Source organism: Pleurodeles waltl, chromosome 3_1 (genome assembly GCF_031143425.1).
Source record: "Pleurodeles waltl isolate 20211129_DDA chromosome 3_1, aPleWal1.hap1.20221129, whole genome shotgun sequence".
NCBI classification, from domain to species: Eukaryota; Metazoa; Chordata; class Amphibia; order Caudata; family Salamandridae; genus Pleurodeles; species Pleurodeles waltl.
Window position 1 is genome coordinate 392,338,810 of NC_090440.1, and position 13,414 is coordinate 392,352,223.

General features: G+C 44.9%; 1 protein-coding gene across 1 annotated transcript in view; it reads left to right on the forward strand.

The window, feature by feature from the left end:
* Positions 1-10,741: 10,741 nt before the first annotated feature.
* Positions 10,742-13,414, forward strand: part of STARD5 (StAR related lipid transfer domain containing 5) — a 74,232-nt gene continuing 71,559 nt past the window's right edge. Inside the window, exon 1 of the mRNA XM_069222583.1 lies at positions 10,742-11,158. Within this exon, the coding sequence (XP_069078684.1) occupies positions 11,069-11,158 (90 nt within the window). The 5' untranslated portion in view covers positions 10,742-11,068. The remainder of the gene's footprint in view (positions 11,159-13,414) is intronic.

Below are 13,414 nucleotides of genomic sequence, written 5' to 3' on the forward strand. Positions count from 1 at the left end.
AGCCGTACAATCCAAAAACCCGACCTGAACCACAACCTCCACCCATACCAATTAAGGGAAATCTAGAATATGAAGTGAAAAGCATAAAAGACTCAAAAAGAATTAGTGGACGTCTGTTTTATTTAGTAGAATGGAAAGGATATGATGAATCTGAGAATTCATGGGAACCAGCATCATATGTACATGCCCCACAGCTGATTAGACGGTTTTATTTAAAAAATCCAGGAAAACCCCGTCCTGTAGGAGGGCCTTTGAGGGGGGCAACTGTTAGGGTTTGTGCACAGCAAAGAGCATGTCCCCTCTCACTGCACTAGTGGGTTCTGTAATAGCTCCCTTTTAAACTTACTATTGAAAGCCTTTCTTGTTATCTCACCTTCCCCCCCCCCCAGGCTTCTGTGTATGTTGTTTAATGTGCTGTTTTGTTTACACATTGGGCCTTGCTTTTACCAAGGCTTCTTTAAAACACTCCTCTCTAGGCCATGTGTTAATTTAACTCATTTGCATAATAACTGAAACTCTGCACACCTTTCAAGAACAGGTGCAGCATGTGAGGACCACACCCAGCTCTTCAAACCACACCCAGCTCTGCACACCTTTCAAGAACATGTGCAGCATGTGAGGACCACACCCAGCCCTGTCTATAAAAGGCAGCCCCCGAGCCTCACCCAGTGCTTGTGCTCGTCTACCTCCCGCTTACCTGAGGACAGATCCCTCGGCGCTGGAACTCCTGCTCTCTACAGACTTTCATTGGCTTCAATGGGCGCAGAAGCTGGCTCTTCCTTCTTCTGGTTTCCGGTTCCTCCTTGCCTTAGCCTCTCTCCTACAAGCAACCTGCAAAAGAGAAAGAAGACAAGGTTAGACTGATCAGTATCTCTTGCCAGCAACAAGTAAGTGCAAAACTTTTATTACCTGAAAGAACTTTGACAACAATTTCTGGATTTGTGTATAGACAATTTGAAACAAGATACCTTCCACGAACATTGTGATTCAAACTCTTTGTTACAAGAATACTTTGCGGAACTTTGTGAAGCAAACATTTTTTTTATTTTTATGGAACTTTTAAGAATCGAACCGTGGAAACCATTAACAGCAAGGCAAACAGTACATCAAGGACTTGCACAAATTACATGCTGTATTTTGACGTAAAAGTACAGTATTTGTTTTATAAAAGATTCTGGAAATATGGGAAAAGTGAGTCTGCTATTGGGAATTTAGGCTTTAGTTATATTAAGATGAATGTTTGATATTGGTAATTCTGATAACGGTATTTGTTTAATGTTTTAGAAGCTTTAGAGTAATAGAAAGCACATCCCAGAGCAGTAACACATTCCAAACCTGGAAACTAGAGACCAGGATCCAAGAGGTACTTTTAGAAGAAAATTTCTAATAAATAAAGGGATAGTCAGGAACCCAGTTAGGAATAGGTTGTACTTATCTGTTCTTTGTTTATGTTTCATTAGGCACCAGTTTCTACAAAAGTCAGAGAGGGCCGCAGATTTGTGCAGCACTTCAACAGTGGAAACGCAAGAACGGTGTTGTCTCTTTATTTTATTTTATCCACTTCCCCCCTTCCCTTCAGCTTCTGTTCTTAGTGCACTGTTTTAAAAACTAGTGTGCTGGAACAAGCAGTTTCAGGGTGGGGTCGGATTGTCTTCAACCTCCATCAGAACTGAACAAGGACTCAGGTGAGCTGGGCTTTGACAAAAAGGTGCCCACATCCCAGCGGGAGAAGCCGAAAGTACCTGCCACCAAGGGCTCAGCAAAAACCAAAGAGGATAGGTGCAAGACAACTGCGGCACCATCAAAGCTGGGAAAGGGCCAAAAGCTGAAGAGCAGGTCAGGATAGGTCATGGTGGCACCTACTGGAGGATCAGTGTCACACTTTTTGTCCACGACCACGCCAATCTGTACGGCGGCAAACACCGCTAGCTGTCCCGCCACCACAACCGCCACCTGCACCGCCCCCGGCACATCTACAGCCTCAGTGACAGTCCCCAGCCTCTTCCCCAGGGGGCAGCCGTCCACGGCTGCAGAAAATATCCTGCTGTTTCCCTCTGCAGGTGCTGACCAATGCACCGTTGCCAGCACCGCCGAAAGCACTGCCGCAACAGACACCGTCGCAAGCACCGTCGCGACAGACACTGCTGCAAGCACCGCCACCTGCACTGCCCCCGGCACGTCTACAGCCTCAGCGACAGTCCCCAGCCTCTTCCCCAGTGGGAGGCCGTCCGAGGCTGCAGGAAACGTCCTGCTGTGTCCCTCTGCAGGTGCTGACCCATGCACGGCCGCAAGCACGGCCGCAACAGACACCGCCGCAAGCACCGCCACCGGCCCCGCGGCGTCTTTGGACACTAGAACCACCGCTGACATGGCTACCATCCCCAGTGGTCAGTTGTCTGAGGCTGGAGGAGAGTTCCTGGACCGTGGGCAGCTTCCATGAGGCATTTCTTCCATCACTGTTTACACCTGCAGATGGAAGGCACAGCTGCAGCAGTGTGGGGTATGTCGCTGCCTCCATGGCATATCAGGCTACCTGAACCTCGCAAATCTCGTGGCATGCACACCTAGGTGAGGGAATTGTACCAGCCACACTGCATGTGGAGCACTCTGGGCACCATGCCCCCTCCAGAACCAGTGGAGTATCACATCCACTACCTCAGTCCTTGGCAGGATGAAGCACTCTGGGCACCATGCCCCCTCCAGACCCAGTGGAGAGATACATCCACTACCTCAGTCCTTGGCAGGATGAAGCACTCTGGGCACCAGGCCCCATCCAGAACCAGTGGAGAGATACATCCACTACCTCAGTCCTTGGCAGGATGAAGCACTCTGGGCACCAGGCCCCCTCCAGAACCAGTGGAGAGATACATCCACTATCTCAGTCCTTGGCAGGATGAAGCACTCTGGGCACCAGGCCCCCTCCAGAACCAGTGGAGACTGTTATCCACTTGAGAGACTGTGGCCTTGCACTCCCCAGGATGCAGCAGTGGGCAAACCACCCACTGGAGAGACTTCAGAGACTGTGGCTTTGCACTCCCCAGGATAAAGCAGCGGGCAAACCACCCACTGGAGAGACTTCAGAGACTGTGGCTTTGCACTCCCCAGGATGCAGCAGTGGGAAACCACCCACTGGAGAGACTTGAGAGACTGTGGCTTTGCACTCCCCAGGAAAAAGCAGTGGGCAAACCACCCACTGGAGAGACTTGAGAGACTGTGGCTTTGCACTCACCAGGATAAAGCAGTGGGCAAACCACTCACTGGAGAGACTTGAGAGACTGTGGCTTTGCACTCCCCAGGATAAAATAGTGGGCAAACCACCCACTGGAGTGACTTGAGAGACTGTGGCTTTGCACTCCCCAGGATAAAGCAGTGGGCAAACCACCCACTGGAGAGCCTTGAGAGACTGTGGCTTTGCACTCCCCAGGATACGTCAATGGGCATGGACCCCCCTCATGCAGCAGTGGCGTCGTGCATTCGTCAGGCTGAGGTGCCCCTCCTCCCCCTCACCCTGAGGTGCCGGTATAATTTCTGTCTGATGCCCCTGCAGTGTTCTCTCTGTTTCCAGTCAGGTATCATGTGTGGGCCTCGCCCATGCTTTTTGGGCCCAGTGGTCCACGGACAATGATTGGAACACTATCCGGACTTGTGTAGTTGGTGTACATATTTGTATATACTAAATTTTGACTTTTGACTAATGGATTTTTCATGAATACAATGGTTACAATCATTTCCTTTTGTCCTTGTGTTCTTCCAGGCGATGGGGGGGTGTATATGTAATGTTGCTGCATGTATTTGTGTGTATGTTGTTGTGTGTGAGGGTGAGGGTTGGGGTGTTGCGTGTTGCGTTTGTGTGTGTCACTCTCTTTCCTCTCCCCCTCCCCTGTGTTGTAGGTGCAGTAGTCACCGTGGTCGCCGCCGCCGTTTGTACTCCTGGCAGAAGAGGAGGTAAACCAACACGGGCAGTACGTGTAGTTCGGGCTCCATGGCATCCTGGTTCCTCGTTGGGTGTCGAGAGGTGGGTGTTTTCCCTTCTGTGTACTGTTTCTGCTGTGCTTTTGATGGCGTTGGTTCCGCCCCGGAAAAGTTGGCGGATAGGCCTCTTGTAATAGGGTTGACATGTTTATCCTCATACTCCTATCCCATGGATGTGAAGCAATTTGCAAAGCTTAATTTTTTGAGAGGCTATAATCAAAAAAAAAATTTTTGACAAAGGATCCAACCGAGCCCCTCTTTTCTCTCCCTCTCTTTCCCCTTTTCTTTACACACCTTTATTCATTTTATATATTCCTTCCACAAAAACTTTGTTGTGTAGTATTGCACATAAGTGCATTCCTCGTGGACTTAATTTTGTTTTAGCACCAATGCAACCTGTACTGCAAGCCCCTATGTTTCAGCCACAGTATTTCCCTCTGTGAGGGCGGACAGGAAGGACTTGCTTGTCCTTCCTCTCTGGTGTTGAATCACCACAGAAGAGCGGGCCCTGGCGCCATCTTATTTTCCTCTGATTGGGCACCTTCTCTTTCGGCTTCTTATATCTCCCGGCGACCGTGTTTCCTTTGAGTATTTTCAGAACGCGTCCCCGGTCAAGTCCGAATCAGGGTTTTGGAGATACTAGTGTAAGTTGAGCGCTACGATCCGTACGCTCTTTAGATACTCTTTGTCTTGTTTGTGGTTTCTATGTGTGTTTGGCCGCGTCTCCTCTTAGAAAGTTAGGAACTCATCTTTCGTCGCAATTCCTTTTTGGGGTTTAACACAGTGCGAGCGTAAGGAGAGCGCCTCAATATGTACACCCTTCTCAGTTCTGCAGTTTTTACGGCCTGTTCTCCTTCGCATTATATGCTTCATGATTAAGTACGATCCCAGTATGTTTTTTCGAGTAATTTACATCTATTTTCAGAACAGCTTTAGATTGTCCTGACTTGGTTCTCTCTACGTTGTCTGTCTACTCATTACTGAATTTGTCAATAGCATGATAATTTTGATATATAGAACTATATCTCTACTTTATATTGACTACTGTCCTTCAAACCCCTTTTGAAATTTTAAAGAGACACTTGTTGCAAAATATTTCTTTGTACTTTTGACCATTTTATCCAAGTCCTGTCTGCAATATGTCATTATAGAAACATTGAATTACTGTACACAAGTGCTTCCCATTGGGCCTTGTTCTAAATTAATGATGGTAACATCGCCTTTTTATGCCTATCTACATTCAGCACATTTTTGTATGGCCATGATCACTATGCCTCTATCTCTATCTCACCAATTGTGTATCTCTCTTCAGTAAAACTGGGAAGAATGTAGTTTGTGTGTTTTATTTGTTTTTTTGTCTCCACAAGTATGTCTCAGTTCTTCTAATTGATATGAACTGTTGTGAGTAAATTCTTACCCTCCTTACCTTCTATATGTTTTTAACACAGTGTACTGTTACACCTATATTTTCTGGAGAAGTGTGTCTCTAGTCCTGATGAAGCGCCATGTGATCCGGTTGGACGTTGTAAGGCGCAAAACATGTTGACTTTCCAGAGTGGTTATAGTAATTGAGCTTTTTCCCTTTGTTACTTAGAGTGAAGTACCATTATTTTCCCTCACTCGACGTGTTTTTAATCTTGACCGACACCTCCTTGTACTAATAAATTTGATTCCTTAGGGAGTGACCGAGACAATTTAACTTTTTTCTTTCTCTCCAGCTGTTTTTCTATACTTTTTTCTTTTTCAAGTTTTCTGGCAAAGAGGCCCCTACAGGGGTCCCGTCAGACATTGCAGTGCCAGTCTGACGTGGAGCAAGCCCAATGATGAAACATGAGGGGCCTTGCTTCTGAAGTAATTCATACCTGAGACACTCAACTTTGTGTGCATTCTTCTGTCTTTTTTGGAACAGTGTACTTAATTAACGTGGTAATTAACGCCAGCCTGTTTACGGTATTACCGCCACAGTTACACCAACCGCCAGGGTTGGAATGAGGGCCTAAGTGAGATCATAGCACCACAATCTCTAAGGCAACTCAATGGGTCTCTGAAATCGTGAATGTTTGAAACTTTTTGTTGCCTCCACTGTAGTAGGATCACACACCATTAAATCCTCTTGTGAACTAACACATTCATTACTCTGAACACCCTTCTCCTTCTCATCTGACCAAGAGATATTTACATCCGTGCTCAACATAGAATCATCCTCAACTAAAACCTTTGAACATGTATCCAAATAAATCTTCGCTTGCTGAGTAGTAATCGGTATAACTCTGTTTTTGTTCTACCACCCCGTACCGAAAAGTAACACAGCACTCTTCCCAACCTTCAAGACTCTGGTAAGCTTATGGAATTTTGATTCTGCTTTTAAGACCCTTGTAGGTTTTCTTAATATCACCCATCCGCCTTCTTGAAATTCAAGTTCCTTCACATATCTTACCTTGTCAAAGTATACTTTTTGTGTCAACTGCTTATCTCCAACTCTTTTATTGATAAACTCCCTAGACACAAATTCACTTTCCTGCCTATTACACAACCAATTTGGAACAAATTTCACATTTGGCTTGCGACCTCTGAGTAACGAAAAAGGTGAAACATTATGTGAGGTGTGCTATGATAAGCCCACACTTTCTCTTTCAAATAATTAACAACATCCATACCTGAAGATAGCGCAGTCTGAATTCCCTCCTTTAAAAAACTATTGCCTCTTTCCACAAGTCCACTATCAGCAGGACTACAGAGAGATACTTGAAAATGTTTAACGCCATGTAAACACAGAAATTGTTGCATGTCTTTTTAAATGAAATGTGAACCGTTGTCAGTGACCAGTTATTTTGGCGCACTTTTCACACAAAAAACTTTTTTAAGGAAATTAATCACATTTCCAGAATGTGTTGAATCCACAAAATCAAAATAAATCCATTTTGTAAAATAATCAATTAAAACCAACATATACAGACTTCCACAAGGCAACAATTGAAAGGGCCCCGAGAACTCCATAGCAACTTTGTGCCAAGGACCCATAGGTAATACAACAGGTGTCAATGGTTTCTCTCTTGTCACCCAGCATTTATCTGACACTACACATTGAGGACAAAGATCAATAAAAGTTCTAACTTCTGTATTCATCTTAGGCCACCAATAGAACTGTCTCAACCTCTTACAAATGGCTGAAACCCCTAGATGAACAAAATGTGCAATTTCTGCGATCTTGGACCTAATACTTCTTGGAGGAACAAATAATCCATCCCTCAAACAGATATTCCCTTCACAAATTAATTCAGACACCACTTGCTCAAATCTCTGCCACTCACTATCCACTCTTCCTGGTCAACCTTCTCTTATATATTTCAACCCTTTTCCTAGTACAATATCACCCTCCAGGGCTTTCTCCCAATCATTTTCCAAAAGCTGCCAGTCCACGCCTTGTAAAGCCTCCACCACCCCAACCCGACATTCAGTATCATCATCATCTGAGCTATGTTCCAAATCCACAGGTAAACGTGACAGACAGTCTGCCCTAAAATTTCTCCTACCTTGAACAAATTTTACAGGCATGTCAAATTCTTGAAATTTAGCTAAAATATGAACCAAGCGAGGAGAATCCTTACCCAGAGCATCTCCTGAAAGTAAGAAAAATAACGGTTTATGATCAGTAAATAGATCAAATGGTTTCCCCCACACATACACTTTAAATTTCTGCACTGCCCAAACACAAGCCAAAGCCTCCCGCTCAATGGTGTTATAATGTTTTTCTGCATTAGATAGTGTTCTCGATGCAAAGGCAATAGTTGTCTCACATCCATCTACAAACTGTCCCAAAACCGCTCCCAAACGTTTGAGACTAGCATCAACAGTGATAAAACACTTACATTTAGGGTTGAATGGTTTCAAAGACAGAGCACTTATTATTAACTCTTTAACTTTTCCAAACGCACTGTCAACATCCTGAGACCAGACAAATTTCACACCTTTACAGAATAACACCCTTAAGGGCTGAACAATTATGGCATAACCTGGCACAAAACGAGTGTAATATTCACAAAGGCCAAGGAAAGACCTAGGAGTATTCTTATCAGTGGGTACCAGTGCTTTTTGAATGGCTTCTAAATTACCACACTTAGGTTTAATGCCTCCCTCAGAAATCAGATGTCCAAGATTCTCCCCCTCTTTAACCAAAATTTTACATTTCTCCGGTCTTACTGTCATGCCCCTTTCTTTCAAAATACCAAAAACTCTTTCTAATTGAGTTATGTGTTCCTGTCTCTCTTTGGTGAAAATCAAAATACCACCTTGGAAAGCTTTTACACAATCCAAGTCACCAGACAAATGATCCATTAACCTTTGGAAAATACTAGCCACCGATGCAAGCCCAAATAGCAACCTTAAATATTTGTAGGCTCCAAATGGTGTCACAAATGTGGTAAAATCCTGTGAACATTCATCTAAGGGAATCTGATGATACATGGAATGTAAGTCAATCAAGGAGAAATAATTTGCCTCACTAATATCCGCTAACATGTCCTGAATATGTGGAAGAGGATGACAATCCACAACTAAGCTCTTATTGAGTGACCTCAAATCAACACACAACCTCAAATCACCAGATTTCTTCTTTGGGATAACGATGGGAGAAACCCACTCTGAGGCTCCAGCCTGTTGTATCACTCGTTCCTTACACAGACTGTCCAATAGCGTTTTCAAATCAAAGTGAAGACTTAATATAATTGGTCGTACTTTGTGTGCAACAGGACATGCTTTAGACTTTAATTTGATATGATGTTCAAAACCTATCACATTCCCAATGCCTCTTTCAAATATTTCTGGAAACTTATTCATTATGTGTCCCAATACATCTCCATTATCCTCAATGAAGTTTAGTGGAAAATCACCTAATGCCACTGGTTCATCATGACCTGGTCTCAATATTAAGCCTAGCTTTACCAGATCCTTCCACCCCACAATGTCTCGTTCCCTGACAGGTACATGAATTTTAGTTGACATTTTCCTACCTAAACATTCTAGATCACCAACAAAAAAAAAAACATTTCAATATCAAACCCTCCAAAAGCTTTAGGATTGATGTCCGTGCACTCTAATTTAGTGCAATGTGGCCACCTTTTCAAAAATGTATGCTCTGCTAAAATGGCAACAGGTACACCAGAATCAGCAATGACTAAAATATGCCTGTTGTCTACAACAGCTTGCACAAGAGGACCTTTGATCTTTAACATATCTCTATTATTCTCAACTGTTGATAACACATTCTGAAACTTCTGTACACAAACATCCTCATCATTCATTTCCACACTGCTAATTTGAATTATCTTGTTGACCCCTTTGAATGACTCCTTTCCTGCTCCACACTTTGCCTTAAAATGTCCCAACTTCCTGCAAACATTACACTTTTTATTGATGGCTGGACAAAACGTTGAATTACTAAAATGTGTCTGAGACCCACAGCGAAAACACACACTTTGGTTCCCCCCTTTCCGTTTGAATTTTGTATTCATAGCACAAACAACTTCTTCTTAAACTGAGGCAATAGAGGTATTAATCTCACAACCTGCGAAAGCTCTTGATTAAAAACTTGAATGTTTAATACTCTTTGCAACATCAATACCTTCAGAAAGAGTAGGATTTCGACAAGTCAGCAATCTTTCCTGAATTTGTTTTGAAAAACAATTGAAGTCAAACTGATAGGGGTCTCCCCCGCCCCTCCCCAGAATCCTCCCCCACCCCCACCCTCTCCCGATCCACCCCACACATTCACACACATACATACACACATTCACCCACGCATTCATACACACTCACAGCAACACGAACATACATCCAGGCACACACGCAATCACGACACAACATGCACATACACTCACACCCACTCATGCACACACGCATTACACACACATTCACACACTCAAGCACACAGCACTCCCACCCCCCCTCTCCTGTCGGAGAACCTGACTTACCTGCTTGCAGGGGGTCCTCCGGCAGGAGACGGGACGCGGTGCTGCTGCCAGCAGCAACGTCTGTCAGCAAAATACCACCAGGCCGTATCATGGAACATGATATGGTAGGCAGTGTTTTGCTGGCGTGGGGCTGGCAGCAGCGCCACCTTACCGCCGTCCGCCGCCATGACGGTTGACGGAATTCCGCTAGCCTTCTGGCGGTATTCCATCTACAGTCATAATGCCATGGACAGTTGGTAGCCACAGCGTCGGTATGTTGCTGACCGTCGCCGTGGCGGTAGGCGGCATTTGCCGCCAATGTCATAATGAGGGCCCAAGTTTTGTTACATCGACAACCCCTGCCACAGTGTTGTCAGTGTCGGTGGGTTTCTGCTTTCTTCTTTCTTCCAAAAGTAAATTAGTACACACGTTGTCACAGGTACCAATAATGTAGTGAGGTACATCCACGAGACGATGTTGGTGTCAAGGATAAGTTTATTATGATAATAAAACCACGACACAGAACAGCACAGAAGGTCAGGCTTGTCTAGTCAGCAGATCCCAGCAAACTGCCTTATCATGACAACCCCAACCTTCCAGAACACCACCATGTCAAGGAATGAAAACAAGCTTAAAGAAACACAAAGATAAATCTACTAACATACTACATGCACGCATGCGTACAAAACACAGGGAGACTGTCCCAGACGGGGTATACGTCACATATCATAGTGGGCATGCGTACTATACGCACTAACCACAGGGGACTGCCATATACAGAACACCGGTTTTTGAACTGCGGACAATTTGAGCTAAAGCGTGAGGCGCATGCGCGATGATTACGATGCAGTCATCTGTAGATGTGGCGTGATGGAAGCTATAAGCGCGAGAGAAGCTTCCTAGTTATGGTTTATACACGTTGAGAGAGGAAACTGTCATCCGAGATGAGTAAGAGCACCTACGAAAGAACACCCATACTGCTCCCTAAAGCTCGCGTGCACACTCCGGCTGCTGGACACTGTAGGGGAGGAGTCGCAATGAGGCGACCTTGAGAGGCTGGACTGCAGTTTCCTGACTCCTCCCTTACCTGTCGACTTCTCAGCTTTCCTTGACCAGTGTCAGCCAGTCTCACTGCCGAAGTAGCGGTTATGGACTATGTCGCGGTCGCGAACAACACAGCTGACAAGCTGCTGGTCTACAGCGAGGACCAGAGCGGCTGGAAGCTGTGCAAGAAAACTGTAAGTACAGCAGGCGGCTCCTCTGCTCTACGCTTCAGGGAGTTATTGATAGGATCTATAGTTAAAGGGCTCAGACCCCCGCATCAAGGGCAAGAAACATACACGTTCTGTTACAGGGCTACAACGATAGTAATCAAAGTGATAGATGTCTGCTGAAAACCGAATACTGCTTGCAATGGTATCCTAATTTTAGAACAACAGTCTTGGGTCTTGGACTGTCTGGTCATTGGACCCCCCCCCCCCAATCCTTGCTTAAAATTATAATATATTTTCCTGTTTCTCATTGAGTATATGTGCCCAATACTAAATGTCTGGCAATAGTGCGTCTGTGGCGAGTGTCTACCGCGAGACCATTTGTTTCATTATCTGAATATCGGTAGTCAGGAAATACCGTGATGGTTTTAATGAGATGAAGACGTTCTTGTAGAGTCCAGGCCCCACATTACAGTTCTGTCGTTAACGCATCTCAGTGGCTGGCCTCACAAAGGTTGTGGCTCCGAGAGAATCCTTGCCATGAGAGCCTTTCACCTGGTACTGAATGAGCCTCAGAGGTCTACTACATCCAGTGCTTTAAATGGGAACAAATAAGTGCAGGTACTCATTAACATATACTAGTAGTGTGGTGGGTGGGGCTAGGGGCGGGGCTAAGAGCAAAACATGGGATACTTTGACTTATATACCAGTTGCAGCACATGCCAAGGCCCATGAGAAATGTGTTTGAACAAACAAAACAAGTTAACTCGTTAAACGAAATGTAAGCGAAACAACCCTATTTATCTTACTGGCATACATATTTGCTGTCGTTTTGCACAACACTATATATTCTTGAACGTGCACACACAAAGAAACAAGCAGACACGCACACCAAAAGCATTCCATACAGTCCTCCTTAAAGTGCCCCAATTCTCTCTCTTTCATTCGCTTTTCTCTCATACAAAGACACACACATACCAGCAGGCAAACATACATAAGCAGACCCTTGTTCAAGAGACTCAGGTGGGATCAAAGCCATTTTAAACTTTCCTCCCATGGCTTTCTTAGTTGTCACTGTCAGTGGGCTGCCTCAATTCCTGTGTTTACACAAAAGCACACGAGTGTGTAAATGTGATTGACAGCACAGGGCCTGAATGGACCCTGTTCTGACAAACACAGCGTGATCGTAAATACCCAGACATTAGGCACATAATCCCCGCTGAATAGCTCAGCGCGGGTCAGTTTACGGCGACAGAAGCACCTTCGCTGTCAGAGGCGGGTTCAACTCTGAGAGCCTAGTGCTCACCAGCACTAGCAGCTAATGAGCCTACCTTTCATGAGTACCGGTACTCTCCTTGGCAGCAGAGAAGTGTCGGTACTCAGAGTGAAAAAAATAAGAAGTGCCGGTACTCAGTACCTGTGAGTACCGGCCCATTTAAAGCACTGACTACATCCATACATCAGCTCTGACAATAAAGACTTTGTCTTGAAACATCGGCACTTGTCAAAAATGTCTCAAATAGTTGCATGTTGGTGGTTGGGGGTGTGGTGGTAAAATATGCCATCTAATGTTCATTCCTGAGAGGCTTACGTGAGCAAAGCAAAACGGAAGCCTATCACGGCTCATATACGCCAGCGGTTATTATTACATTGTTTACTCCCATTCTGCGTTTTTCATTTCTTTGTCGCTATACTTGCAGCTTTGTTTGAGTTGACTGAACATCCTGTTTCCGTTTGGTTTGCTCGCTTTTCTAGGTGAGTCCGGGGCCCACTTGCTGGCACCTTGGTACTCCGCTCTCCCTCTATGCATTTTGATTCTTCTATTCCGTTACAGAATATCCTAAAAGGCCACCGTTATTCCTCATCTGTTTCCATCATCGTCGCCCCCTTTAACTCTGTTCACCAAAACCATTCATGTTTTGGCATCCTTTATTTTATATTTGTCTTAAGAGTTTTCAGTGGGTGAACAGCGAACATTTATGGCAAGAGTATAGCATAATTTTTTTTTCTTCCAGAGTTGCTATGTATATACCCTTCTTCCATTCCCCACCCCGCTATCAGTTACTTAAGCACTCTATCACCTCTCCTACCCTGTTGTCACTCCGCCAACTACTGTCACCCCCCCCAACTCGTTATCACTTTCCCCAACCCGTTATCACTTTCCCCAACCCACTGGTATCCCCATATCTCGTAATCAGTTCCCAAACCTCGGTATCACTTCCCCCTCCCTGCTTTCACTTCTTCCTTCTCCACATTATCACACACACTCCGCTTGGCTTTGAA